We start from the raw sequence: 27,541 nt of genomic DNA on the forward strand, positions 1-27,541 counted from the left end.
AAAGGGGGTCGGTTCCCCTGGGGGCTCTCCTTTGAGGAGTGGAAGCACGGCGGCCCCAGCTGTGGGTGGCAGCTCCCCTCTGCCCCAGACACCATGTTGCAAACCCTTAAGGAGTATCCTGGACGGAGGCCCTTGCTTTTTCTCTGGAATTCTGTGCCGCAACCTTGCAGTCTTGGCCCAGTTGGAACAGGATCGGGGGCTTGTCCGGTAGCGGGAGAGCCCCAGTTACCCCCGAACAACCTCCTACATCTCTGGGGGTTCCTTGGCTCCCTGTGGGGCTGGGCGGTGTGAGCCAGGGTGGATGGGACAGGCCTCCCCCGGCGTCTTTGACACCTTCCTTGGGGCCGGCACTTCTGTGTGCTGTGCCCTGTGCGCAGCAGCTCACCCGCGCCTCAGCGTGCCTGGTCTCCCGAGGAGGGAGGGGTGAGCTCGCCCTGGTGGCGGAGCGGCTGTTCGAGCCCCGGCTCGTGCTGCTCTGAGGCCCGTGCTCCTCGCCACCAGGTGTGCAGCCCAGAGAGACTCCTTCCAGCTGCCTCTGGTGCTCCCTGCCGGGGATGTGTCATTTCTTTACCCGGCTTCTGTCGATGGACTGTGTTCTCCCCGCTTACGAACAGAGATGATGGCACACTCTGCATCTTTGTCTTTACCTTGCCTTTTGGTTTTGTTTTTTTAAAGAGAGATAGCGAGTGGGGGAGGGACAGGGGAACAGAGAGAGAGAGAGAGAGAAGGGAGAATATGAATCTTAAGTAGGCTCCACGCTCAGCGAGCAGCCCAACTTGGGGCTTGACCCCACGACCCTGGGACCATGACCTGAGCCAAAATCAAGAGTCGGTGGTTCAACCAGCTGAGCCACCCAGGTGCCCCTTTAACTTGCTTTACTCATGTGACAATCCCTCAAGATCTCTGTACGTGAGCTATATATGTATTTTTTTCTTTTTAATGTATTTAGTGTGTCTCTTAGGAGATTGGTGATTTGTTTTTTTCAGTCCATGGTCTTACACCATAAGTCAACATTTAAAAACTTCTAAGAGGACAGTCGTGATCTGATAAAGCAGATCGTGGGATGTGCCCCCCACCCACTGCCCCATTTCTTTGGAAAAGAGAAACATTAATGTGGGGATAGGGATTTACACTGTAATTTGTTCCAGAGAGGTCATGGGTTAAAACAAGTTGAGAAATGGCAGCCTGAGACATTGGCTCAGAGAGGGAAGAAGCCAGTGTTGCTCTGCGTGCATGTGCGTCGGGGCTCCATGTGCCCCGGGTCTGGGGTCACTTGAACTTCGGCTGCCTTGCTCACTCATTCCCCAGATACCACCTGAGTACCCACCCACGTCCAAACAGACGAGATCCCTGCCTTCATGGGACTGACGAACATGGGCTATGGGGCCCCCGGGCTCGGCCTCGGGAGGGCCAGTGTGCCAGCCCTTGATGTTTGTGCTGGCAGCAGTCACACCTCTGCCTTCTGAAGCATAATCTCCTGTGAGCAAGGCCATGTCGAGACCCCGAGCTCCCAGGTGTGAACTGGTACCTCTGGGCTTGGTGATGACTCGGTTCAGACCAGGTCGTGGATCGAAGCGAGAACAGCCCTGCCCTTCGGCTCTCGAAGGTCGCGGGCCCTCTGTGATTGCAGCTACCAGGCTCAGAGCACCGACTTGTGTTTTTCCTGAATTTTGTTTTTTAAATCTGTGCCTCCGTTTCCCTATCTGTAATGCACAAGGAAGGGTGAGTGGCCTGGGAGTGTTCGTAATCGGGGGACAGTGGAATCAGACTCTTCCTTGCCCCTGACTCCCAGCTCCCCTCCCTGGAGGCAGCCAGGGCCCTGCGTCGGCGTCTTTCCAGAGGTGTTTGTGCCGGTGTGCATACACGTGTCTGTGCGTCAATCCCTCTTTTCTACCTCCAGTAGTGTCACATTCCACGCTGTTCTTTTTTTTTTAAGTTTATTTTTATTTTATTTTGAGAGAGGGAGAGGGAGGGAGGGAGGGAGGGAGGGAGGGAGAGAGAGAGAGAGAGAGAGAGAGAGAGAGAGAGAGAGAGAGAGAGAGAGAGATATCAAGCGGGGAAGGGGCAGAGAGAGGGAGACAGAATCCCAAGCAGGCTCTGCGCTGTCAGCACAGAGCCCAACAAGGAGCTCGAACTCGTGAACCATGAGATCATGACCTGAGCCGAAGTCAAGAGTCAGACACCCAACGGACTGAGCCACCCAGGTGCCCCTCCGCACTGTTCTGCACCTTCTTTTTTCCGTTAAGGTATCTCTGGTCACCCCAAGCCCACACATGGATCTGCCTCCTCCTTCCTGGGAGCTACAGGGGGTCTCCTTGCATAGATGTTTCATGTGCGTTCTCTGCAGCTCCCAACGGCTGGCCAGCTGGCGAGCACAGTATTGCTGCCACACTCCATTCGGTCCCAGGTGCCGTCACCCAGAGACACACTGGGTCTTTATAGAATACCAAGCAAAAGCAGTGCCCACCTAAATTGAGATAGGCCACCGACTAAGATGCACCCGGATTCCAGCAGCGTCAGAACCTGGGGACATTGGTGCCACAGGACTGGTGGACTGTAGTCGCTGGGGGCTGTCAGTATGTGAGGAAGCAGAGACTGAGTGCAGCCCAGCAAGGTGGTTCCAACTTCTCAGGCCACTTGCACTGTGCGTGACACTGGCCAGGGGCCTCGGTGCCTCGGGTGTGCAGGAACAGTTTCACCTGCTGCCTGGGGCTGGGGGTGATTCTGAACGATGTGTGGCTGACTGGCTGATCTCACTGAGGCTTATCTAAAATTTTTTTTCTTTTTTTTTAAAAAATGCTTTTTTAATGTTTTATTTTTGGGACAGAGACAGAGCGTGAGCAGGGGAGGGGCAGAGAGAGAGCGAGACACAGAATCCGAAGAAGGCTCCAGGCTCTGAGCTGTCAGCATAGAGCCCGACGCGGGCCTCGAACTCACAAACCGTGAGATCATGACCTGAGCCAGAGTCAGACGCTTAACCGACTGAGCCACCCAGGAGCCCCTAAAAAATTTTTTTTCAGTTTATTGATTTATCTTGAGAGAGAGCAAGAGCGCACACAAGCAGGGGAGGGGCAGAGAGAAGGAGAGACAGAACCCCGAACAGGCTCCGCGCCGTCAGCTCAGACAGAGCCCAATGCAGGGCTCAGATTCACAAACTGAGATCATGACCCAAGCCCAGATCAAGAGTTGGACACTTAAACGACTGCGCCACCCAGGCGTCCTGCATTGAGGCTTATTAAATTGCTGTAATTTGGGAGGTTGCCTCTTTGTGCTGTTTGAGTTTTCTCATTCTTTGTGAACATTATGCTTTTCTCCCTATTCATGTGGCTGTTTTGTAGACATAAGCAAAATCCATAGGGGGTTCAACTTCTATTGGGTCGAACCACCTGAAACTGTGTGGTGGGTTCAGAAATGGGAGGGGTACGGAAATGTATCTTTCAGCCTCCTGGTTTCTTTTTTGTGGTCTCTGGTCATTTTTACTTTTTTTCCCTAGATATATTTTCCCTTTCTAGAGACAGAAAGTAGGTATCAAAAGAAGGTTATTTCCGAACAAATTCTAAATCATGAGTTACAGAAATAGTTACTCTCAAACCAAGCTCCCTTTTGCTGGGACCTGCTTCCCGGTCCGCAACCTTCTGTTCTGCGTCCCTGCCCCGCCAGGAACCTCTGTCCCTGCGCCCTCCTGGCGGACAACCCCCTCCAGGGATCTTGCCTTATGAGATCTTCAGCTTTCTTTAGCCAATGAATTCTTCCTCTTACTCCTGGTTCGCTTTTACAAAACATTGTGCTTGAGGTTGTTCTGGAGGAATCCCTAGGAGCACTGTCTCTCTCTTATCCCAGGCTCAGGGTGGTGGTTCATTCAAGGCGGCTGTGAAGAAAGGTGGTCTCCTTCTTTGGTCATTTAATTGCTGCCTGACTTCCAGTGGTGCTCGGGCCAGGCCACTCCCGGGACATAGATGGTCTCTGTCCTTATTCCGTTCTCGGCCTCTCTTACCCTCTGCAGCCAGAAAATCTGCAAAATTGCAGTCCTGTTCCATCAGCTTCCCTTGGCTCAGACAGATCTCGTCAGAAATTTCCAGGGCTTTTGGCACGCCTCGGGTGGCTCAGTCGATTGAGCGTCCGACTTCAGCTCAGGTCATGATCTCGCAGTTTGTGATTTCGAGCCCCGTGTCAGGCTCTGTGCTGACAGTTCGGAGCCTGGAGCCCGCTTCGGATTCTGTGTCTCCCTCTCTCTGCCCCTTCCCTGCTCGTGCTCTCTCTCTTGTTTCTCAGAAATGAATAAACGTTAAAAATTAAAAAAAAAAAAAAAGAAAAGAAGAAAGAAATTTCCAGGACGTTTGATTATTTGCTCCCACTGGAGAGGTAGGGGCTCAGTCCTTCCTGCCCAGGCTCCCAGGATTCACAGCTCTTTGGATGTGTCCCCACACAGGGAGGAGTGGATGCGGGCCATTCAGATGGTTGCCAACAGCCTTAAGCAGCGGGGCCCAGGTGAGGACCCCATGGACTATAAGTGTGGCTCCCCCAGTGACCCTTCTGCGGCCGAGGAGATGGAAGTGGCAGTTAGCAAGGCTCGGGCCAAGGTGGTAAGTGCTGGGGGGCCGGTGGCCAGGCTGTGAGTACCCCTCCCCGCACAACACTGGCCCTGCCTCCCCTGGTTTCCACACGGTGTGTGCAAAAGCGTAGCCGGGGATGTGTCCTGACTGCCCTGTGGGATGGGCCTACATGGGTGCACTTGGGGTGAGGGGCAGCCACATCACGGGAGGTTGTGAAGACCTGTCTGCCCCCACATCCGAGCCTCCCGGGGTCCCCTGCCTGGGAGAGCCAGGCTGAAGGCCACTTCACAGCAAATAGTCACTGCCCAGAGCCTCCCTTCCTGCTCCCGCCAGAGCGTTTTGGCAACAGCGTCCTTCGATGTTTCCTTTCTCTTTGTTAAAATGTCTTCCCGTGGGCCACGTGCCAAGCACCGACTGCCCCACTCTCTCCCCCTCCTGGGCAGACCATGAATGACTTCGACTATCTCAAACTTCTGGGCAAGGGCACCTTTGGCAAAGTGATTCTAGTGCGGGAGAAAGCCAGCGGCCGCTACTACGCCATGAAGATCCTGCGGAAGGAAGTTATCATTGCCAAGGTGGGCGCTCCCAGGGCTACTTCTGGCTGGCCTCTGCGGTGGGGAGTGCGCACTGGGCAGCACGCTCGCCTGTGCCTTCGGGGAGCCTGAGGCCCACCCCACCCCACCTTCTGGGCACCTGGAGGACTAAGGTGGGGAGTGTGACAGGGCTTCACTCCGCAGGCGTCATCAGGGCCTGCAGGCAGGTCTCTTGGGGCATGAAGGGCTTGTGGGGAGGCCGTGAGGGTCGGGGCTTGGCTCAGGGCCTCTCACTAGGAGGCTGGGCCAGAATGGAATTCTCTTCTTTTTTTTTCCCTTCTTTAAATAAGTTTTTAAAATGGAAAATTCCTGACATGCACAAAATTTTTAGAAGAAAAATAAATACTGTGGACTCCCATGTAGCCAGCCTCCAGCTTCCACAATTGTCAACATTTGGCCCGTCTTGTTTTATTAGCTCTGCCCTCCTTTTTGTCCTGGAGTATCTTAAAGGCATGTTCTAGATGTCATATGGTTTCACCCAGAGATACTTAGGTATGTGTCTTTAACAGATGAAGATCATAAAGACTATAACGGAACAACGATCTCACCCCAGCAAAACGAACAGCCCCCTATGTGCCTGGTCCAAGGCAGGCTTCCACAGCTTCGGCACTGTTGGCCTTTGGGGCCAGATCATTCTCTGCTGTGGGGCTGTCCTGTGTACTGTAGGATGAGTCGCCACACCCTGGCCTTCACCCCTAAAGCCAGTAGCACCCCCTCCCCCCAGTTGTGACAATCAAAAATGTCTTTAGACATTATTATCAAGTGTTCCCTAGGGACAGACTCACCAACCCCTGCCCCGGGAAGAGCCAGTGTCTGGGAACCGCAGGCAGGTCAGGATTTTTAGCAGCTCGGGTGACTGCTGTGTGTTTAGAAACCAAACTTGAGCCCATGTTAGAGTGGCCCCAGGGGGCCTGCAAAGCAGGTGCTGGGCCCACCCCCAAGTGTCTGGGAGGGGCCTGAGAATCTGCATTTCCCCAAGTTCCTAGGCGACAGGCTGCCAGCCGCTATGGGGACCACACGTTGCGGCGGGTGGAATCCTGATTAGATCCACTTCCCTCTTTCAGCAAGAACATTTATACGTGGGGATTCCCACTGCCTGTGGCATCACCTCAGGAGTCTTACAATGCCTGCTTGTCCCTCCTTAGGGGTGTTAATTTTAACATTGGCAGTCTGTCACCTCCTTCGTAAAGTCCCCAGCGACTTCTCACCTCATAGCTTTGAGATTGAGCCACTGATTGATTGGCCTTGTCTGGGGCCGTCGTTTCCTTGTGGCCGGAGGATGGTAACATTCCACTCCCGCCATGCCATTCGGTGTGTGTTTAGGACTAGAACTGCATTTCACCAAAGCATTGCTCCCCCCTCCCTCAGGTTGGGCCGGGGGTCGGGGGGGCAGGTGTGGTGTTGCCCCCCAGCCCCTCACGCAGCCTCTGTCTGCAGGATGAAGTTGCCCACACGGTCACCGAGAGCCGGGTCCTTCAGAACACCAGGCACCCATTCCTCACTGTGAGTGGTATTTCCCTCTCAGGCGGGGCCTGGCCTCTGCGTGCGCCATGTGGGAAAAGAGCCCAACCCTGCCGCCATGAAGCACGGACTTAGTGTCAGCCAGGTGGCCAGGGCTGGGTGTTGTTGGGCTCCCCCAAATGACCTGAATCAAACCCCGGGGGTGGCACCTTCTTCACAGATGGTGGCTTCGTGGCTTCAGCCAGCTGATGATACCACATTACAAGATGGTTCCGGGAGAGCATGGCCACTCGATGAGTTAGAGGCATTTAGCCCAGCTGGTCGAAGTGGGAACGTTATTTTTTTGTTCCTGTTTTTAAATGTAATTCTAGAAGGACATGAATTCTGGTGCTGCTTGTCAGCTTGGTCTGAGGAGATGCCTTTTTGGGCTACAGGCTCCCATCAAGGCCAGCAGCCATCAGTTAAATGGATCACATACAGGATGGCTTATGGGATGGGTCATTTCTTTAGCTCAGCTGTTGTCCAGTGTCCTAGTAAACCACGACACCGTTCATACTTTTACAAGGTACTTTGATGTAGAAGACAGAGAATAGTTAGACTTGTCATGAGCAGAGGGGTCACTCGGGGTCCTCTAAGGAACTTTCTGTTGGGCTTCTTAGAGCGTAGTTTGAGAACTGCTGTTTACTGGCACATCATTTGTCCATCCTGTCTTTGGGGTTGGCTCCCAGGCCACTGCCTGCTTCCAGCCAGCAGACCTATACCCTGACTGTGGAGAAGAGGGGTAAAGTGGCCCTGGTTGCGCAGAACTGGGTATCTCCCTGGCCGCACCTCTCAGAAGCTTAGCTGAAGGCTGAGGACAGCCTCCTTCAGCCCAGTAACCCTTTCCCTGCCCTCAGAGCCACAAGCTCGCTCACACACCCCAAAAGGGGAAGCTGATGTTTGAGCCCCGGCTGCCGGGGTGGGGAGCGTGCCTGCAGAGTCCGCGGAGAGCCTGCCTTCTTCCCACTCCCACCCTGGCCGCCTTCCTGCCCCCCACCCCCCTCCCCAGGCACTGAAGTATGCCTTCCAGACCCACGACCGCCTGTGCTTCGTGATGGAATACGCCAACGGTGGTGAGGTGAGCGTGGCCCGCGTCAGTGTTCCCACGTCTCCTTCCCAGGTATCGTGGGAGGCAGAGGGCAGTCGTAGAGGGGGCAGAGGGGGCCTGGCTGGATGGCCCCTCGTCCTCGAGGCAGGCGTCACCATCTCCATTTCACAGGCGAGGAAACTAAAGCTCAGGTCAGGCGGCTTGGCCCAAGTTCACACAGCTAGCGAGTCAGTGGGCAGGGGGCACGCGCAGGCCCAGAGAGGCCTGGAGAGGCTGCGGGAAGGGGGGCGGCCAGACGGCAGAGGGCGTCCTTAACGGCTGCCGAGAAAGTGTGTGCGGGGCAGGGCCTGCCAGCGCTCCGCCTTCCCCCGTGTTCTGACAGGAAGAGTCCGCCACTCGTTGTGACTGGGCTGCTCAGGCCCGGCTGCCACCTGCCCCTCGGCCCCCGCACCCTGCCTTCTGCATGTGGCGTCACTCACCGGCTCCGCGTTGTTGGCTTCATCTGTCCCACCGGTCCGCAGCTTATTGTCACTTGCTCATGACTCGTGTTCCTGTGCTTTCTTGCTGTACCCCCCTCCCTCCCTCACCTGTCCCCTCATGCTGTCCCCACTCACTCTCCCCTTGGCATCTCCTGGCTGTCCTTCGTCCTTCGTGCCTCACTCCGTTTACTCACGTGAGTTCTTCCCTGCTCACTGTCTCTCGCTTGGTTCGGTTCTTCTTGCCGTCACTTGCGGGTTCGTGGACTAGGTGTCACCGTGTCACTGGGCTCGGTGTTGGGGGCCAAGGGGCAGGGTCCTATTTCTTGCTCCTCTGGGCCGATATCTGACTTTTTGCTCCTTCCTCCGCTGGCAGCTGTTTTTCCACCTGTCCCGGGAACGAGTCTTCACGGAGGAGCGAGCCCGCTTCTATGGTGCAGAGATCGTCTCTGCCCTTGAGTATTTGCATTCGCGGGACGTGGTGTACCGCGACATCAAGGTGAGTGTGCGGTTGCCTCCTGGCCTGTGGCACCTGTGGGGCTCGCACCGGGGAGGCCGGGCCTGTGCCCTCAGGCCCACACTTCCCCCTCCAGGGAGGCTCTGACTTGGGGGTGTTCCCGAGTCCACTCACCCTCTGGCCTAGGCCCCGGCTGGCTGTCCCACACTAAGGTCCCGCAGGCCTCTCTCAGCCTCTGGTGGACACACCCCTCTGTGCGGGGAATGGGGAGGGATGGGGGTGGAGGTAATATCAGTACAAGCACCGCAGGAGATAGTTTGGCCGAATCCACCAAAGCCGAGTGGACACGTCCCCGTGAGCCAGCCGTTTTGCCCCAGGTTTATGCACGGTGGGAACCGAGCACGGATGCGCGCACACTGCCGGCAGCGCTGTTCACGCTCGCCCCGAGCTGGAAGCCACCCGGGCGTCCGCTGTCGGAGAACGGCTAGAACGCACTGCGGTGGCGCCCCGCGGTCGGGCTTTGCGCAGCAGTCACTGAGTGAACCGCAGCCCTGCAGCCGTGCTGCACCCCTCACGGGCTCACGTTGAGGGGAAGCCAGGACAGACCGTACAAACCTGTGTTATTTATTTATTTTTATTTTTTTATCATTTTTTCAACATTTATTTATTATTGAGAGACAGAGAGACACAGAGCATGAGCAGGGGTGGGGCAGAGAGAGGGGGAGACCCAGAATCCGAAGCAGGCTCCAGGCTCCGGGCCGTCGACACAGAGCCCGATGCGGGGCTCGAACTCACGGACCGCGAGATCATGACCTGAGCCGGAGTCGGACGCTTAACCGACTGAGCCACCCAGGCACCCCAGATCTGTGTTGTTTAAACATACGGTGCATGCGTAGGTGGGGAAACTAAAGAAAAGCAAAGGAGTAAAGTTCTTCCTCAGCTGAGGGGATGGTTAATAACAGGCAAGGGGCCCCTAGAGGGTTCTAGGGGTCTTGGTAACGTTCTCCCTTGGCCTGGTAGAGGTTACACAGAAGCCCACTAAATTGCCCATTTGTGTTAAGTTTGGTTAAAAGTCGAGGAAGAGGGGCGCCTGGCTGGCTCAGTCGGTAGAACATGTGACTCTTGATCTTGGGGTGGTGGGTTTAAGCCCCACGTTGGGTGTGGAGCCTACTGAAAAGAAGTGGAGGAAGAAAGCTGGCATTGCTCAGAGAGTTGGACGCTGCAGCCCAGGCTGTGGGGAGCCGGTGGGCAGAGCCCGGCTCCCGTCTCTCTCTGCCTGGCTTTTTTCCAGCTGCCCTTGGGGGCTGGCCTCCCTCTGAGCCTCACGGGCTTGACTTTGTGCTAGGGGTGTGCCCGGTGCCCGGCCTGGAGCCCCTGGCACGACAGCTACCACCCCAGGCCACAGCTCTCCGCGGGAATGGCCAGGGCGTGTGGGGTTCAGGAGCGGTGGTGGGAAACCCTGGGAAGACGCGTCCCTGATACGTTGACTTTTCCTACAGCTGGAAAACCTCATGCTGGACAAAGATGGCCACATCAAGATCACTGACTTCGGACTGTGCAAAGAGGGCATCAGTGACGGGGCTACCATGAAAACCTTCTGTGGGACGCCCGAGTACCTGGCACCCGAGGTGCCTGAGGCTGGAGGTCCCGGGGGCGTGCGAGGCCAAGGGAGGAGAGGCCCTCGGACCCGTGTGGTTTCCCCAGCGCAGACCCTGTGAGGGCCGTGCTGCGATTCCTTAGATGGCCCTCCGTGGCCACAGGCAGCGCCATGTCCCTCCGTGGGTCCCTCCCAGCCCCGCTGCCCGGCAGGCGTGTGCCCGGCCCCTCACCGCCCCTCCCCGCTCACCTGCTCAGGTGCTGGAGGACAACGACTACGGCCGCGCGGTGGACTGGTGGGGGCTGGGCGTGGTCATGTACGAGATGATGTGCGGCCGCCTGCCCTTCTACAACCAGGACCACGAGCGCCTCTTCGAGCTCATCCTCATGGAGGAGATCCGTTTCCCACGCACACTGAGCCCTGAGGCCAAGTCCCTGCTTGCTGGGCTGCTTAAGAAGGACCCCAAGCAGAGGTGAGGGCTGGAGTCTGTCCCGCCCGGCCCAGTGCTACCTGTTGCGCTGTCCCCTCGCTCGGAGGCGGCCAGGTCCACAGGCGCACGCCTGTGTGTCATCGCCACGGCGCCTCCACTAGTCCCCGCAGCTTGGGCCCTGGGGGGGACTCGCTTGGGGCCAGGCCATCCTTCGCGCCCTGCCCGCACTGCCTCGTTCTTTGGGTGTGCTGAGGGTCACGGCAGCCCTGAGCCTGGCCGAGGGTGGCCGAGGCCACCCTCTCGGCTCCTGTTCTGGACTCGGAGTCCCGGGTCGGGATCCCCCGGGGCTGTGACCCAGGGCCGAGAGCCCCTTCCCTGAGCCATGGTTTCCTCCTGTGTGGAATGGTGGTCTGTGGCCAGGACAGAATCACTAGAGGTCGCTCAGGGCCTGCGCTGAAGGCCCGTCTCCCAGAAGCCGCTGGCCCGGGAGGCGGGTACTCATGGCCATCTCTGCCCAGGCTCGGCGGGGGGCCCAGCGATGCCAGGGAGGTCATGGAGCACAGGTTCTTCCTCAGCGTCAACTGGCAGGACGTGGTGCAGAAGAAGGTGAGCCCCACGCCCACCCGCTCCTGCAGTGCCCCTCGAGGGTGATCTTGGCCAAGGCCTCCCATCCCCTGGGTCCTGAGTCTGGGTTCCTTCCCTCCGCAGCTCCTGCCACCCTTCAAACCTCAGGTCACCTCTGAGGTTGACACAAGGTACTTTGACGACGAGTTCACCGCCCAGTCCATTACAATCACGCCCCCGGACCGCTGTGAGTGTCTGAGGCCCTCCCACCGTGGGCCTGGCTGGGTACGGAGGGGTGGGGTCTGCCCTTGACCCGGTTCCGGGGAGGAAGCTCGTAGGCCCCCTCCCCGTGTCTGGGCAGTTTGCCAGCGGTTGGCTCGAAGGGCTTTTGGCTGTTGGTTGGTCTGTGCACCTTTACACCCGGCGAGGGCCGCCAGGAGCCGTTGGCCACGGCACATTCCAGAGCTCAGCGGGGAGGGGTCTGGGCAGGAGACACAGGAAGTTGTCGCTGTTGGGATGGCACATTCATAATTGTCTTCCCAAATTGCCCACGTCTCTGGGGCTGGATTGGTTCGTTGATTCTCACCCACCCAGTGCTGGGCTGTGCTGGGGACAGCAGTGACTGAGACGGCCCTGGGCCCTGCCTTGAGGGAGCTTCAGGCCTGGTGGGGTGACAGCCCAGAGTGGTCAGGTCGAGGGTATAGAAACCCAGGGACTGGGGAAACCCAGAGGAAATGCCTGACCTGGCCTGCGAGTCAGCGGGGGGCTTCCTGGGGGGTGGGGGGGCCGGGCAGCTGAGCCAAGTTCCTGGCTGAAGGAATGGCACTCGGGATGGAGTGTTGCAGAAGCTGGGGTAGAGGGGGTATGGGGCCAGAGTCAGAGGACCTTGGGGGCCGTTGGAAGGAGTGGGAACTTGCTTCATGGGGAGCGACAGAGCGGTTTTGTGCAGGAGGGGGACAGGGTTGCCTCCGGGCCGTCCGAAGCCCCTCTGGCTGTGCGTGGGGGCTGGTCGGCGGGGGCCAAGGGTCTAGGCTAGACCAGAGTGTGGCGCCGGAGGGGAGGGTCTCACCGATGGCCCACCGGCTGGGGGTTCCCGCCACCTGCACCCCTTCCTGAGGCTGGGCCCCCATGGCCCCCTTGCCCGCTCCCGGGGGTGTGGTCGGGGTGCCGGGCCATCTGCAGGCCCGTTCTCCCCGATCCACCTCCCACTGCCCCCCACAGATGACAGCCTGGGCTCCCTCGAACTGGACCAGCGGACCCACTTCCCCCAGTTCTCCTACTCAGCCAGCATCCGCGAGTGAGCAGAGCCGTCTGCTGCCACCACCGCCGCGGGACACGCACGGCTGCCATCACCGCCCGGGGGCTTTTCTCTTGTTTTTAAACTTTTTATTTTTGCCTTTTTTGTTTGCATCCCCATCTCTCACCTGCTCACCCCCATTTCCAGTTTCTTCTTCAGCCCTCTGCCAAACTCACCTCAGCGGTCCCAGCGGCCCTGCCTCCAGGATCCTGTCCTGTCCTCACCTCTGTGCTCAGACCAGGCTTTGGGAGACTCTCCGCTGGAGGGATTCCGGTTTTTAATCAACACGAGCCCCAGGGAGGGGCGAAGCGTGGGGCTGTGGGTCCTGCCTGAATTTCTGGCCAGACGCCTGCAGGCAGTCTGCCTCTGTCAGAGGTCGCCTTCTCGTGGGACACCTCAGGGGACACCTTGTGGGACATGATGCCCCGCGGACAGTGCCCCGGTGCTGCCTTCCGTGCCCTGCTGTTAGGCTCAGAGCGGCCTGGCTCGGGCAGCCCAGCCCCTCATCCCACAGGGGCAGAAAAGCAATAATGTCTAGGGACAGGCTGGGGCCTTTGGAAGGTGCGGGATTGGGGGTCCAGGGCTCCCTCGTGTGGTTGGGGGATGGGCACTGCCTCCTTGCCCCGCCTTCCCCAGCCTCCCAAGCTGCTCTCCTGACCCTGTGGATGAGGCAGGAGGAACATTTGGGGACTGGCCTCCCCGCCACCCAGTCCTGTGCCTTACCAGGGCTTCCTTCCAGCTGGCCTTAACTCCCGCTGCACCCCGGGCCCAGCCCCAGCTCTTTCCAAGGATGGGGGCTGGGATCACCCCCTTCTTTCCGCCTGGGGCGGAGGGGTGCCAGCCCCGGCTGTTACACATCTCGCACCAAGACAGTATTGGGCCCCATGGACTGGGGTCGAAGAGGGGGTGGGGTGGGGGGGGGTCTCTGGTACGTACTGGGGTGGGGGCCTCTGAGAAGGGGAGGCTCCCGGGCCCCTTTCTACCCCCCGCCTCTGGGCCCCACGTTCTGCAGCCTTAAGGTGAACATGTGTCAGTGCTGTGGGCACAGGGGTACGTGCCTCAGACTGTGTGTGTTTGTGGATGTCCCTCTGCATCCCGGACGTGGATGCACACGGGCGTGTGTGTGTGTGTGTGTGTGTGTGTGTGTGTGTGTGCGTGCATGTGTGTTGGGTATGTGTGCGTGAGGGCAAGCGTGTCTCGGCCTTGAGTGTGTGGTGTGTGTGGGCTTGGGCCCTGTCCCCGGGCCTGAGCATTTCATCCCCTGAGGGAGGGGTGCTGGCCCAGCAGGAGGACCACACCTGGGATCCATTTGCTGCCCGCTCTCCCTCCCATCCCCCCACCACCACCCAACATCTCTCGGTGTGTGGAATTTAGTTGTGGTTTTGATCTCCCTGCCCCACCTCCTGTACTAGGTAGTTCCGAGAGAGACATCCTAGGGTGGGGTGAGGGTTGGTTTGGGTGGGTGGGGGTCTTTTTCCTTTCTGTGTGCGTATGTCCTTTATCTGACAATTCTCTGTCCTCCCCACTGGCCTTCCCCCTTCCTCCCATTTGTACGGTACAAGCAATAAAGACACTCGTTTCAGACCGGGGCCCACCGCCCTGGGCCGTTACTTGCCTGCAGAGCCCGGCCCCACTGACCTGCCCCGAGGACCCGTCTGCCGTGCCGGGGCCTGGCCATCTGGAGCTGTGTCCCCTCGGGCGGCAGGGCGCGGGCGGGTGGCTGGGCCTCCGCGTGGGTGCCGCTGCGGGTGGGAGCCGCTGAGGACTTTGGGAAGCTGCCCGGGTCTGGGCTGTGACTCCGGCGGGCAGAGGCCATTCCCGGTCTTCAGAAGCTGCCTGGGCTAAAAGTGGGGGGGGGGGGGGGGGGTTGGCTGGCTCTGAAAGGGGAGGGCGTGCGAGGCGCCCCTGAGCCCCGGGAGTGCAGGTGTGGCAGTGGACGCCCTTCACGTGACCCTGGAGTCCCAGGGCCGGGCATCGCATGCAGTCCCCTTCTCCCCATTTATGCCAAACCAGGGAGCCTCGAGGCCCCCCGATTCCAACACAGAATCCTTGGCGTATGCATGGGAGTCGAGATGGATGCCTCTGGTTTGGTCACAGCCCTCCCCCAGCTCTGGGACCCTCTGAGAGCTTGTCCCCTTTACCTGTGGTTCCCGAGTTTGAACCGCCCTTCCCGCACCTTGGGACCAGGGCTGCCCTGGCACAGATGAATTTGGTGTCCGATTTCGCCAGGCGTTAGGGCTGCTTCGCACGCGTGGAGTCCTTGAGATCTTGAGTGAGGGCAGCAGAGAAAAGTCAGGGCCAGTTTAGACTCGGGAAGGCGTGGCCGTTTCTTACTTCACGTGGACTTTATTATTTATTTAATTACAAAAGCACGTGCTGGTGGTCATAAGACCAGCAGCAGTAGAAGCTTCTAAAGGAGAGCCTTCTACTTTTCCCTCCAGTCAAGGCCCCGGAGGCAGCCGGTGCCAGTTCCTTCTCTCGTCATCTCCCCGCCCCACTCCAAGGAAATCCTGAGCCTACCTCAGTCCGATAGATCGCCTCGCAGTCCCTGGTCCCTGGTCCCCGGCTCTGGGCCCACAGGCTCGCGAACACTTCCCTCGGGCGAACATAGATTCCCCAGATGTAGTGGTGCTTCCTTCTGTAGAACTTTTTCCCAAAGGGAGTTTCAGGTGGAAGAGTTTTAATAAAATTTTACCAATTGGAAAATTTTAATTTTGAGTGGATTACTTTGTCTTTTGTCATGTGTGTGTGTGAGAGTGAATAATGCAAGCAACACCGAAGTACGAGGAAGAAAAAGTGAAAATCCACGCAGATCCCAGGCCCTGCATGCCCTTCCCGGCGTTCTCGTTGGCACCATAAAAAGGCTCTTTCCCTTTGGTGTTGTGTTGTCCCAGTGAATAATGCCAAGTCCCTGGGCTATGCCTGCCACGTTTTCCCAACGCTCCTGCCGACACATGAACATTACTAGGGTGGGCTGGTCCCTGGTGAAATGAGTCTCTCCCTCTGCATTTTGGGGACCTTGCTTCATGAGGCTCCTCTCACGAGGCAGGTATGCCTCACCCGATCCAGACCCCCCCCCCCCAGTTGACAATTTACTCGGTCTCCAGATGTTTTGCTGCTACTGACAGTGCTGTAATAAACCTTAAGGATCCACCTTTCTGGCACTTTTGTGGCCCACATTCCAGGGTGGCTGTATTTTAACACCTGTCCGATAATTTTCCGGAAAATGTGTGGTGATTTATAGATTTTTAACTTTATTTTGTAAGTAACTGCAGGCTCATAGAAGAACACTTTCAGAAATAGTACTAAAATGATTCTAGGCCTGGGGCCCCTCATAGTGCCCCAAAGTAAGGGCTTGCTCAAACCCCAGAAAAGCAGGGGCGCCCGGGTGGCTCAGTCGGTTAAGCGTCTCTTTCTTGGTTTTGGCTCAGGTCGTGACTTCAAAGTTCGTGAGTTCGAGCCCCAAATCGGGCTCTGGGCTGACAGCGAGGAGCCTGCTTGGAATTCTCTCTCCCTCTGTCTCTGCCCCTCCCCCCCCCCCCCCACGCTGTCTCTGTCTCTCTCAAATAAATAAATAAACTTAAAAAACCTGCAAAGCAGAGCCTTACTGTTAGGGGTATGTGAAGGCATACAGGAGCGGATGGACAGTGCTCCCACTGGGCAAAGTTGAAAGTACTTCGAGCAACAAAAATAGCACAGTCCTGGGTTACACCCAGAGTCACAATAAACAAGTTGGCATGGAGATAAATGGTAAATGGTGCAGACAGACACGTGTACAGAATTCCAGGTCATTTCTGTAGAATTTCTGTAAGTACCGTGCCTTCAAGGAGGGGGAGCAAAGTGACTTCCTTCCGAAGTGGATGGTATAGAAGGAGGGGGGGGCAACTTCTCAGTGGAGAAACCTGACAAACACTGTATCAGCCAGGTGATCAAGGTCAGCATCAACAGAGTATCTCATGTTGGCAGGAAGTGCTCTTGATGAGGATGCTATCCCTATTGGTTCATGGTTGTGACAAACGTACTACGCTAAGATGTTGAGGGAAAACTAGGTGTGGGCTGTTAAGGGGAACTCTTCTGTCTTTGCAACTTCCCATAAATGTACTTCAAAATTTTATTTATTTATGGGGTGTCTCAGTTGTTGAGCGTCTGACTTCAGCTCAGGTCATGATCTCACAGTTGGTGGGTTCAAGCCGTGCATCAGGCTCTGTGCTGATGGCTCAGAGCCTGGAGCCTGCTTGGAATTTTGTGTCTCCCTCTTTCTCTTCCCAGCTCATGCTCCCTCCCTCCCTCCCTCTCTCTCTCTCTCTCTTTCTCTCTCTCTGTCAAAAATAAACATTAAAAAAAAAAAAAAGTACAGGGGCACCTGGGTGGCTCAGTTGGTTAAGTGTCTGACTTTTTTTTTTTTTTTTAATGTTTTTATTTTTGAAGGAGAGAGAGAGAGAGCATGGGTGGGAGAGGAGCAGAGAGAGAGGGAGACCGAATCCGAAGGAGGCTCCAGGCTCTGAGCTGTCAGCACAGAGCCCGACGCAGGGCTCGAACTCATGAGCTGTGAGATCATGATCTGAGCCAAAGTGGGACGCTTAACCGACTGAGCCACCCAGGTGCCCCCAAGTGTCTGACTCTTGATCTCAGCTCAGGTCTTGCTAGATCTCAAGTATTGAGAGTTCAGACCCCATGTTGGGCTCCCACACTGGACATGAAGCCTACTCAAAAAAAAAAAGTGCAAGGAATTCTCATCTACCCTTCATGCAGGTTCCTGTGACATTTTATGATTATTCCCTCCTTCTTCCCCTTCATATTTACATATCCGCCCTAAAACAAGAACGTTCTCTTACATGACCACAGTTCAGTTATCAAGGTCAGGAAGTTAATATTGAAACAACCCTCTTCTCTCAGATCTTTATCAGATTTGACCAGTGGTCACAGCAAAATAAAAATGACCTGGCTAACGACTGCCATGTTGCGTTCAGTTGCGGGGGCACTTTACAGAATGTCCCCCACTGAGAGTTTGTTGCCCAATGTTTCCTCACGGTTCTATTCAAGCTACCTTTGACAGGGATTTTCAGAAATGATGTGCCCTTCTCGGTGCACCTTCTCGAGAGGCACATGAGATTCTGTCCCACGACTGAAGGTGGGGTCTGTCACAGCTCTCTGCTGTAAAGTTACTACATGCCCTTTGTAGTTAGTGTCTTGAGTAGAGATACTCTGAAAATGTAAATACCTAGATTTTGTCCAAGTGTTCAGGCAAAGGGAACGACACGTACAAAGGCCCTGGGGCAGGCGGGTGCCTGGTGTGTTTGGGGAATACGAAGAGGCCGGGGGGGGGGGGTGCGTCAAAGGGAATAGAGGGGGATGGGGAAGGAAACGAGGTTAGAGAGGTAACAGTGGGCCGAAGGGGTCTTGTGGCCAAGGTATGGGGTTTGGGTTTTATTGTAAGTCTGACAGGAAGCTGTTAGTTCAGCATCTCACAATCCTCTCTCTGCTCATTTTTCCAGGCTTTCTGCCCTTCCGGTGCCTGAAAATAGCAATCCCTTTCCTGCCTCAGTGCCTTTGCTCATGCTGTTTCCACCACTTGGAATATTCCGGTCCTCCACGCACCCCACCTTTGCATTCCCGGCTCGTCTTTCGGGTTTCACTCCAACATCACCTCATCAGGTCCTTGCAAGCCACTGTTTGCCTGTTCACTATCCAGCCTGTTCACTTACTCATCCAACAACTATTTCTTGAGGACCTGCCACGCGCCAAACCCTGTTCTAGGCACTGGGAATACAGCAATCAAAACAAAACAAAACAAAACAGAAGGCAAGCCTTGCACTCATGGGGTTCACATCCTAGTCAGGAGAGAGTAACTAAGATGAGGCGGTAAGTGCTCGCGAGAGAACAAGTGTGAAGAACGGAGACAGGAAATTCTCAGGATGGCGTTTTTCACAGAGGAGGTAACATCTGAGTCAACACCTTAAATGAGGGATCTGAGGGAAGCGCATTTCAGGCAAGGGGAACAGCGAGTGCGAAGGTGCTGGGGTAGGAGCGTGCCTCGTGTGGGTGAGAACGAGCCAGGAGGCCGGTGGGGGAGGTTGGGAGACGAGCTCCAAGGTGGGTGGGGCTGGTGGGGAGGACAAGATAGGACCTCATGGACTTTCCCATTGAGATGGGAGACACGGTGGAGTTGTGAACAGAGGCAGGGTGGGATCTGACTTGGGCGTGCACCGGATCCCTTCTGGCTGAATGGGGGTGACAGACTACAGGGGATGGGGACCGGGGAGCAGCGAGGAGGTGGCTGCGCCAGCCCAGACTGACCACTTACACGTTTGGAAACAATCCCTACTTTGCAGCTGAGGAAAGGGAGGCTCGGAGGGGCTGTTCCCGATCACACAGTTAGTAGCAGGAAGAGGATTTGACTCCAGCTGCCTGACCTTAGGTTTGGAGGGGCGTTCGCCATTGCCTCTGCACCTGCCCGGGTGCTCGGCACGCATGCGTGCAGGCACGTTTAAAGCGCCCGCCACAGGTCCTCAGCTCCAGCGGGAAGAGGTGGGCGCTGGGCTCGGATCTCGACGCCAGCCTGGAGGATGCTGGTGAGAGGCAGCGGTTAGGGTCACCGCCCCCCTCTCCGCGTCCCGGGACTGTCTCCGGGGCGCTGACTCCAGACCCCTCCTCTCTCCTGCAGGGTCCCGCTGCCTCGCCCGACCCCGAGCCTCCGAGCGTCCCGGTCCCCGACAGCAACCGCGAGGGCGCGAGCGTGTCTCCAGGACGCCAGGCGCGGCCGCCCCCGGGGCCCTGCGTGCCGCCCGGGCTGGCGGAGGCGCTGAGCGCGCTGGGACTGGCGGGAGAGCGCGAGTACGCTGGGAACATCTTCGCCGAAGTCATGGTGAGCGCGGCCCGGACGGCAGCAGAGGGGTGCGGGTTTGACGAGACTCAGGCTGGCCCACTCCACGAGCCTTCCGGAACGCCCGGCGGCCTGCAGCCCCTCCTTTGCTAGTGCACAGCCCCTCCCGCGTGTCTCTGACATGTATTCGCTTACAAACACTTAGCGGTTTCTTACCAAATGTTTTTGAGCATATTCCCGGCCCTGGGGATGCTGTCATGAACAACATAGTCTGCTGTCATTGTGGACAGCCAAGCCGATGTAGGCAGTCATTGCAGAAAGGCCCCCCGAGACCAAAGTGCAGGCTCGGTAAGTCCGCAGATACCTGTGCAAGATAGGCACTGTCGGGAGAAACACCGCAGGGATGAATTTATTCAAGAAGCATCTTGTGAGTTGTCTCTCCCCAGCCAGGGACTCTTTTAGGAACTGAGATACAGCTGTGATCCAGAGAGAAATCCCTGCCCTTGTGCCAGCAGCCTAGGGAGGCAAACAGACAAAACACACAAGGAAACAGGTTATCTCCAGACTGAAAATACCGAGAGGGAGTGCAATGGGTGTAGGGAGAATTCTGTGTAGGAAAGCTGAGCTGAGGTTTGAAGGGCTGAGGAATCGACAATGCAGGGAGCTGGGGAAGGATCGTGCAAATGCCCTGGGGTGGGAATGAGCTTGGCATAGTCTAGGGCTAGAGAAGGCTGGTGTAGCTGGAGTGTGGGTTGTGAGGGGAGACAAGGGAAGAGGTTGGCAGTGTTGGCACTGGGGGGAGGGGGGTCAGAGGCGGGGGGGCGGGGGCAGTGCCTGAGAATCAGAAAGCAGTTAGGGTTTTCTCCTGAGGGTCCTGGCAGCCATGAAAGGGTTTTAAGCTGGGGAGTTCCTTGGCCAGTTTTGTATTTTAGAAAGGCCCTTGGGGGGGGGGGGAGGATCTGAGAATGAGTGGAGGGCTGGTGACCACTAGTGGTCTGGAAACCCAGGGGTTGATGCTTAGGAGGACCCGTGGCCATGAGGGCTACAGACTGGAGAGGTGGATAGGGAGGCGTCCGGAACAAAGTCCAAGGCTCTAACGGGGACAAGGAATAGAGGCACATTTGGAGAAGACTGGAGGCCGGTTTCGGGGGTGGGCGGCGGGGCGCTCACGCTTCCCCCAGTCGGTGCGAGGAGGCTGCTGCACTTAGGGCTGGAGCTCAGGCGAGAAGCCGAAGCACAGGTGTGGAGAGTGAGGCTGTCCCTGCCCAACCCCAGGTGTGCCACGCGCTGCCCCGGAGGGCCCTGCCCCGCGCGGTGACCCCGGAGATGCGCGCGCTCGTGGTGGACTGGCTGATCCAGGTGCACGTACGTATCCGGGAGGGGGCAGGGCTGGGCCGGCGTCGCAGCCTAGATCCCCGGTGGTCACTCACGCCCCTCCCCAGGAGTACCTGGGCCTGGCGGGGGACACGCTCTACCTGGCGGTGCACCTGCTCGATTCCTACCTGCGCGCCGGCAGAGTGCGCCTCCAGCGCCTGCAGCTGCTGGGCGTGGCCTGCCTCTTCGTGGCCTGCAAAATGGAGGAATGCGTGCTTCCCGAGGTACTTCCGGAGTGGGGCTTGGGAGGGTGGAAGCCTCTCTCGCCTCGTCACAGAGGAAACACCTACCGTGTGCCGAGCTAGCGCTTTACTCACTCTTGGAATCCCAGCATATCTGTATGAGGTCAGGGCTACCACGGTGTCCCTTTACCGGAGGAGGAGACTGAGGCCCAGGGAAGGACATTTTGCCCCAAACAGGTGGGATTTGGAGTCAGTCTTGAACAACAGTCGTTGTGGCCCTTGAGTAGTTCCAGCCGGTGCCTTATCAGAGCTGCCTGGTGAAGTAGAGAGGACTATTTCCGTTTTATAGACGAGGAAACGGAGCCTCAGAGCTTCAGTGATGTCCTTGTCACACAGTAAGACTCGAACCCAGGTCTGATTCTGAAGCCTGTGCTCTCCATGGCTTCCAGACAACAAATCAATGGCCCCACTTTACAGACTAGGAAATCGAGGTCCAGAACGGAGACTGAAGCGCTGCAGGGCAGGGGTCCAAGACTCCCCCACGTCTTCTCCCCCACCCCACCCCCAACCCGCAGTGTGCCTCCCTCTGCCTCCTGGGCGCTGGCTCCTTCTCGAGGGCCGAGCTCCTGCGCGCAGAGCGCCGCATCCTGAGCCGCTTGGATTTCCGGCTGCACCACCCGGGCCCGCTACTCTGCCTCGGGCTCCTCGCCGCGCTGGCCGGGAGCAGCCCCCAGGTGCGGGGCCAGGGGGGCAGGGGCGTGGCTTGTACGGGGGTTGGGGCGTGGCCTCATCTCCCCGGGGCTTTGGCAGGTGACGCTCTTTGCCACCTATTTTCTGGAGCTGTCTCTGCTGGAGGCCGAGGCAGCGGGATGGGAGCCGGGTCGGCGCGCAGCTGCGGCGCTGAGCCTGGCGCATCGCTTGCTCGACGGGGCGGGCTCCGGCCTGGAGCCGGCGCTTTACAGGTATGGCTCCAGGGACCTACATTCCTGGTCAGTCTTTATTTTTTTACTTAAAAAAAAAAAAATTTTTTTTTTTAATGTTTATTTTTGAGAGAGACAGAGACAGAATGCGAGTGGGTTGGGTCAGAGAGAGAGGGAGGCACAGAATCCGAAGCAGGCTCCAGGCTCCAAGCTGCCAGCACAGACCCTGACGCGGGGCTCAAACTCACAAGCTGACCTGATCATGACCTGAGCTGAAGTCGGACGCTCAGCCGACCGAGGCACCCAGGCGCCCCTTCCCGGTCACAGTCTTTACCGTCTCAGAGAATGAGAGACCTTGGAGCCAGGGGAGGGGGTGCACCCAGACTTGATTTTTCTGGATGTGAGAAAATGGTGTGCCTGTCTAGTCTGGGGGTGTCCGAGAATGAGGTGTTTGTCTAGATTTGGGGACTCTTAACCTTGCCCCAGGGTGGAAGATAGAGCATCTTCCTGGCCTCGGAAGATCCTAACTGCGTCCCAAGGTTGAGAATGAGAGGTTGGCCAACCTCGAGTCCCCCAGCTGCCCCTCTGGCCGCAAATGGGGTGTCCAGAGGGGCGCCCCCCACCTCTCTATTAACCATTTAACTGGATGCCAGGGTGAGTCCTCTTTTCGCCCAGCCCGTCCCTCTACCCCTCACCCTCCGGGGTAGAGCTGGATGTCTGTCCACCTTCAGCCCCCCTCCTGCTCTCCACTGGCCTCGTCCTGCGGGGGAGAATCGGGGGTCTGCCCGTCCTCGGCGCCCTCCAGGCCAACCTCCCGAGACCCCCTGATTGGTCCGAGGACAGGTCGTCTTCACCGCTGCCCCTACCCCCGCCTCAGTTTCTCCGTCTCCCCGCCGCAGCCCCGCGGAGCTGCGCCCGCTCGAGCCGTGCATGGCCCGCGCCGCGCTCCGAGGCCCCGCGCCCGGCCGCGCAGCCACCTTCCTCAAGTACGCGCGGCCCCAGCTCCAGGGCACCAGCCTCGCCGCCGCCCGCTTGCTCCGCCGCCCCCAGCCCGGGCCTCCCTGAGTCTGGACACCCCATCAAAAAAAGACTCTCCTTGTTTATCCTTCTCCCAGTTCAATAAAAGAGGTTTTTTTTTATTCTGAGCGCTCTCTGTCCTCGTTGGTCGAATTCCGACCCCTCTCTCGCTTTTGATTGGTCACTTTCCGGGCCTCTCATTTTTTCTGATTGGATCTTCTTTACCAAGTCTCTTAATGGCGGCTGGGAGATACGAGGCGAATTCTGGACCTCTCCGCCAGGGGGCACTGGCGGCCTTCCGCAAGCGCGGCTCCGCGACCTAAAACTAGCATCCCAAGCGTAACCGCCTACTGGAGATAAATGGACAGAGACGCTGCAATCTGAATGGCTCTTGGTCTCAGGCTGAGAAGAAACTGGGAGGGATGGGGGCTGTGGGAAGCTGAGAACACCTGCCCCAGCCGCAAGGAATGCTACCTCGATGTTGTCAGATTTTCAGATTTTGTTCAAGTGTAGCTGAACATCTACGGTTCCATAAGTATCTCTACGTTTATAAGTTAGCAACAAACTCACTATTTTTTAGTGGTTGGACAAGCCCAACACATCACATAATATGCCGGCCTGTGAGAGTCATCAGTCTGGGGTAGTATGGGTCTTTGATAGCAAGTGTTCTATAAATAGGATCTGATTTACTTAACCCCTGAAGTGCCACAGTGTCAATGGGTATATTTACAGCACTGGCCTCATAGAGGTGTGATGAGAATGTGAGTTAATAAGTACATAGAACTTTAGGACAGTGCCTGACGGTAGGTGTTATGGAAATTGTTAGCACTACATCCTAGCAGGACTGTGAGATAGGTATGCTTGTCCCTTGTTTCTGCCGAGCCCCTGGCACCTAGCTATTTAGTAGGTGCTCAGAAAATATTTAAGTGCTGAGTTCAGGTTTGGACCTATAGGGTGGGACCTGCTGTGTGGCCTCCAGAAAGAGGATGTGCGGTGGCAGGGTGAGGGGAGAATGGAAATATAAGCTTGGTGCTTGGAGCTGAGGCCCAAACCAGGGTCTTGCAGGTGTGGGGGAGGGTGGGCATATATACAGTACCCGAAATTATTCATTCACTCATTCATTCAACAACTATACGTGGGTGCTGACTCGGGGCCAGGCTCTTGACTGAGCCAGCCAGGTGCCCCTGGGGCCAGGCTGTTAAGATCATACACCTCACAGTCTCATGGGTGATAAGAAACAGGGGTTGTTAATTGCCCATTCCTGTGCCAGGCCCTGCGCCAAGCGCTTTACCTACATAACATAATTCAGTCCCTACAACTACTCTGAAATACACTCACATAGTATCCCCAGGTCACACAGGAGGAAGGCAGGGTGGAGGAGGATCAAGGAGCTTGGCCAAGGTCCCACCACCAAGTGAGCAGCTAAGGAGAGTGGAAGAACAACCATCCCGCTCACCTGTTCACCCTGTTTTTCTCTCAAAAGCCTCTCACATGCTTCCTTCTCTGTGCATTATTGTGCCGCTCACTCCGGGCTGTCCCTTGTCTGCTTTCCCACTGTGTCTCCTCCCCAGACAGTGAACTCAGGACAAGAAGCAGATCTCTTTGGTTCATAGAGTGATCCCCTCCTCCAGGAAGCCTTCACTCACCGCCTCAGTCTAGGGCAGGCACCTCCTCTGGACCCTGACAACCTGTTGTGTCTCCCCCATCCAGGGCTCAACCCCCTGCCTGTGTCTCCCTATCCCACCCTGGCCACTTTGTCTGAGCTTCCTGGGCGAGCCCACTCTGGGCTGTCACTGTCGGGTCACTGGTCTGTCTCCCCACGGACTAGGGGCTCAGAGAGAGTAGGGTCCAAGGCTCTCTCAGTAGCTGCTCTTTCCCGGCATCACCCAGACCAGAACTGGTCACAGAAAATATATCAGTGAGTATTTGTTGCATAGATGACAAATGGGTTTGCAAGCTGCTATCATTGTCTTACGTTACTGACGAGGATATAGAGTCCCAGGTAAATTTGGGTGATGTGTCCAAGTGCTACAACTAGTGAGAAAATAAGCAGGGAATTGACTCTGGGCAGCCTGAGTCCATAACCTGTGTTCTTATCCAAATATGGGAAATGACCAGGGGTCTGAAAACCAGTTTTCCAACGAGGTTGATCTCTTCCTGCTCTTTCCCCAAGACTTGTCTTTTCCTTCTAGAAAGCTTTGGGAGCTTTGGGCATGGGGGAGGAGAGCAGGCAGGAGGGTGGGAGGTAAGGGGAGTGGGAACAAGGGAGAGGCCGGCGGAAGAACTAGGGCTGGGGCTGATTTGGAGGATAGAATGGGAAAGTCCTGAGGGGGTTCTCTAGACCCATAGGGGGCAGGCGGAGTCGACTGCCGGAGGTGCGGGGGCGGAGAAAGGGTGGGGACCGGCCCCGCGGGGGGCGATGCGGTAGCTGCAGCGGCGGCCGCAGGAGTTTCCCACAATGCAGCGCGGCGCGCTGTCCCCGGTGCTGATGCTCAGCGCTGCCCCGGAGCCTCCGCCGCGCCCGCCTCCCGCCCTCTCCCCGCCGGGCCCGGGCCCCCGCCATGGCTCGGCTCGGCCCAGCCCTGCCCCAGAGCCGTCGGGAGGCCTGGGCGCGGCGCTCGACAGCAGCCTGCGGGCCGCCGTGGCGTTCAAGGCGGAGGGCCAGCGCTGCTACCGAGAGAAGAAGTTCCGGGAAGCCATCGGCAAGTATCACCGGGCACTGCTGCAGCTGAAGGCGGCGCAGGGAGCCCGCCCTGGAGGTCTGCCCGCCCCCGCCCCCGGGCCCGCCAGCAGCCCGGGGCCAGCCCGCCTCAGCGAGGAGCAGCGGCGCCTGGTGGAGAACACGGAGGTGGAATGTTATGACTCTCTCACGGGTACGGGGCCGTCGGGGGACGCATACGGGAGAGGAGTAGGGAGTGACGGGCAATCATGAAGCCTTGAGCGGGGGACTGGAGGCTTGAATGAAACAGACCTGGGGTCTGTGAAGGGAGACCCCAGAATTTATCAAGGAGAGGCGTTGGGGACGTAGGGGGACACAGGGATGGAAGGGCTGGGAGGCAAGAAATGGGCTCTGGGCTGTCACCTGCGAACCTCAGATGAGAAAATCTTACCCTGGATTACCGATTCAAGGCCCCACCCCTCACCTGAGATTGTGTTTAGTACTCTCCCCTGCAGAAACTTCCCAGCTAATTGCCCGGGAGCGCTTGTCTGTTTTCGCGCCCTCTAGCGGCGGCGCAGAACGATTCTATCCCAATTGGTCAGAAGATTGGCGGCCCCGGGGGCCTGAGCAGTCCCTCAGGCCCGGCTCAGCCAAGGGAAAGGGCTGGGGCTTCCTGCAGCCTGAAGGCCAGGCTCCTAGCAGTCAGATGAGCTCTGGGGGTGCCGTCAGGCTCCGTGAGCACCGGTTCCGGTGTCCCCGCAGCCTGCCTGCTGCAGTCGGAGCTGGTGAACTATGAGCGGGTGCGCGAGTACTGTCTCAAGGTCCTGGAGAAGCAGCAGGGCAACTTCAAGGCCACCTACCGCGCTGGCATTGCCTTCTACCACCTGGGCGACTATGCACGCGCGCTGCGCTACCTGCAGGAGGCCCGCAGCCGGGAGCCCACAGGTGAGGGTGGACAAAGCAGGGAAAGGGGCTGGAGCAGAGCAAACAAGGGAACAAGGGAGGATCAGAGCCGAGCTGCTTCAAGGGAGTGCTGTGCCTCCTCCCCAGCATTCACCTCTCCATCCACCTACTGCTTACCCACCCACGCAGGCGCTCACCCCCCATTCACTCACCCATGTTCCTCTGACATCCACCCAACCACCTCCCATCGGTTCAGTCACTGACTCATCCTCAGCCTCCCACTCACCTACTCAGCCACTCCCTATCCACTCACCCCCCACTCATTCATCCGCTCACGAACCCAACTCACTCACCTCTTCACCCGGGCGCTTCACCCACCCGCTACTTGTTGAGCACTCGCAGGGAGGCAGACCCAGGGTGGGCAATGACAAGACGTTTGCAGGGGCAGGGGTGGGAGGGGCAGGTTTGGCCCAGTTGGAGGCTTGTTGCTTGCCCTCTGGGACATCACAGGGTGCACGTGTGTGTGTGTGTGGGGGGGCGTGGTGCAGAGACAATAGTCTCGTATTGAGAGCCAATGAAAAGGGCGCACAACAGGTACAGGACACAGGGCTGTGGGGGCAGAGGCAAGACTGGTTTTCCTGGTGAGAGGTTTAGAGAGAACAGGCAGATGTTACGGGAGGCTGGCGGGGCGGGGAGGGAGTACGACAGAAGTCTGTGAGCAGAGGCATTCCTGGCAGAGGGCACAGCAAAAGAAAAGCCCCCGTTCTGCCTGTTGTGGCTGGGGTTTTGGGGTAAAGGCTTTGGCAACAGTAGCTGTGCTTGGGGGTGGAGGGCACTGAAGGCTGGGGACCATGAGGTGCGAGCTGCCCCAGGACACCCAGATGATGCCGTGCCCGCCTCCCCTGCAGACACCAATGTCCTGCGCTACATCCAGCTGACCCAGCTGAAGATGAACCGTCGCAGCCTCCAGCGGGAAGACAGTGGGGCCGGGGCTGGGGCCGGGGCGGGGCCAGGGAATCGGGATGTCATAGGCTAAGGCCAACCTGGGGGACTGTCGCTACCCCCACTCCCACCTCACCATGTAACTTCCCCTGACTCACGTGTTTGCTGGTAAAGCACTTGTCACTGGTGACTGTAGCCTCTGTGTG

At 57.7% G+C, this 27,541-nt stretch overlaps 3 protein-coding genes and 1 long non-coding RNA gene across 18 annotated transcripts in view; 3 read left to right on the plus strand and 1 right to left on the minus strand.

Annotated features, from left to right (window-relative positions):
• AKT2 (AKT serine/threonine kinase 2) overlaps nucleotides 1-15,227 on the plus strand; it is a 51,849-nt gene extending 36,622 nt beyond the window's left edge. For 9 of the 12 annotated variants that reach the window (XM_045046067.1, XM_045046066.1, XM_045046077.1 and 6 more), the window contains 10 exons: nucleotides 4,430-4,583; nucleotides 4,997-5,128; nucleotides 6,584-6,649; nucleotides 7,656-7,766; nucleotides 8,547-8,669; nucleotides 10,127-10,255; nucleotides 10,482-10,696; nucleotides 11,173-11,260; nucleotides 11,363-11,465; nucleotides 12,663-15,227. In XM_045046067.1, coding sequence (XP_044902002.1) covers nucleotides 4,430-4,583; nucleotides 4,997-5,128; nucleotides 6,584-6,649; nucleotides 7,656-7,766; nucleotides 8,547-8,669; nucleotides 10,127-10,255; nucleotides 10,482-10,696; nucleotides 11,173-11,260; nucleotides 11,363-11,465; nucleotides 12,663-12,796 — 1,255 coding nt within the window. In that variant the 3' untranslated portion in view covers nucleotides 12,797-15,227. Of the gene's footprint in view, nucleotides 1-4,429; nucleotides 4,584-4,996; nucleotides 5,129-6,583; nucleotides 6,650-7,655; nucleotides 7,767-8,546; nucleotides 8,670-10,126; nucleotides 10,256-10,481; nucleotides 10,697-11,172; nucleotides 11,261-11,362; nucleotides 11,466-12,439; nucleotides 12,619-12,662 lie in introns of those variants that run through there. The other 3 variants (XM_045046075.1, XM_045046076.1, XM_023246057.2) reach the window with 3 other exon arrangements.
• Nucleotides 15,228-18,777: 3,550 nt separating this feature from the next.
• Nucleotides 18,778-22,000, plus strand: CCNP (cyclin P). Of its 4 annotated transcripts, none has more exons than XM_045047278.1 (6): nucleotides 18,778-19,087; nucleotides 19,180-19,380; nucleotides 20,614-20,697; nucleotides 20,781-20,936; nucleotides 21,470-21,628; nucleotides 21,705-21,999. In XM_045047278.1, exons 1-6 carry the CDS (start codon nucleotides 19,082-19,084, stop codon nucleotides 21,942-21,944), a joined length of 846 nt encoding a protein of 281 aa, XP_044903213.1. In that variant the 5' UTR covers nucleotides 18,778-19,081; the 3' UTR covers nucleotides 21,945-21,999. The 4 variants fall into 4 exon arrangements, 3 of the variants coding, with proteins under 3 accessions (XP_044903213.1, XP_044903214.1, XP_044903212.1); XR_006590829.1 differs by having other exon boundaries at nucleotides 18,781-19,087; nucleotides 20,614-20,703; nucleotides 21,372-21,628; nucleotides 21,705-21,836; XM_045047277.1 differs by having other exon boundaries at nucleotides 18,784-19,087; nucleotides 20,614-20,703; nucleotides 21,705-21,989.
• On the minus strand, nucleotides 19,722-21,512 carry LOC123382452. The gene is made up of 2 exons (XR_006590830.1): nucleotides 20,841-21,512; nucleotides 19,722-19,854 (listed from the first exon to the last, which is right to left on the minus strand). It is a non-coding gene; the product is annotated as an uncharacterized LOC123382452 (long non-coding RNA).
• Nucleotides 22,001-25,289: 3,289 nt separating the features above from the next.
• TTC9B (tetratricopeptide repeat domain 9B) lies at nucleotides 25,290-27,429 on the plus strand. The gene is made up of 3 exons (XM_003997802.4): nucleotides 25,290-25,704; nucleotides 26,253-26,435; nucleotides 27,302-27,429. Exons 1-3 carry the CDS (start codon nucleotides 25,290-25,292, stop codon nucleotides 27,427-27,429), a joined length of 726 nt encoding a protein of 241 aa, XP_003997851.1.
• Nucleotides 27,430-27,541: the final 112 nt, after the last annotated feature.

The sequence above is a fragment of the Felis catus genome, chromosome E2 (genome assembly GCF_018350175.1).
Source record: "Felis catus isolate Fca126 chromosome E2, F.catus_Fca126_mat1.0, whole genome shotgun sequence".
Classification (NCBI taxonomy): domain Eukaryota; kingdom Metazoa; phylum Chordata; class Mammalia; order Carnivora; family Felidae; genus Felis; species Felis catus.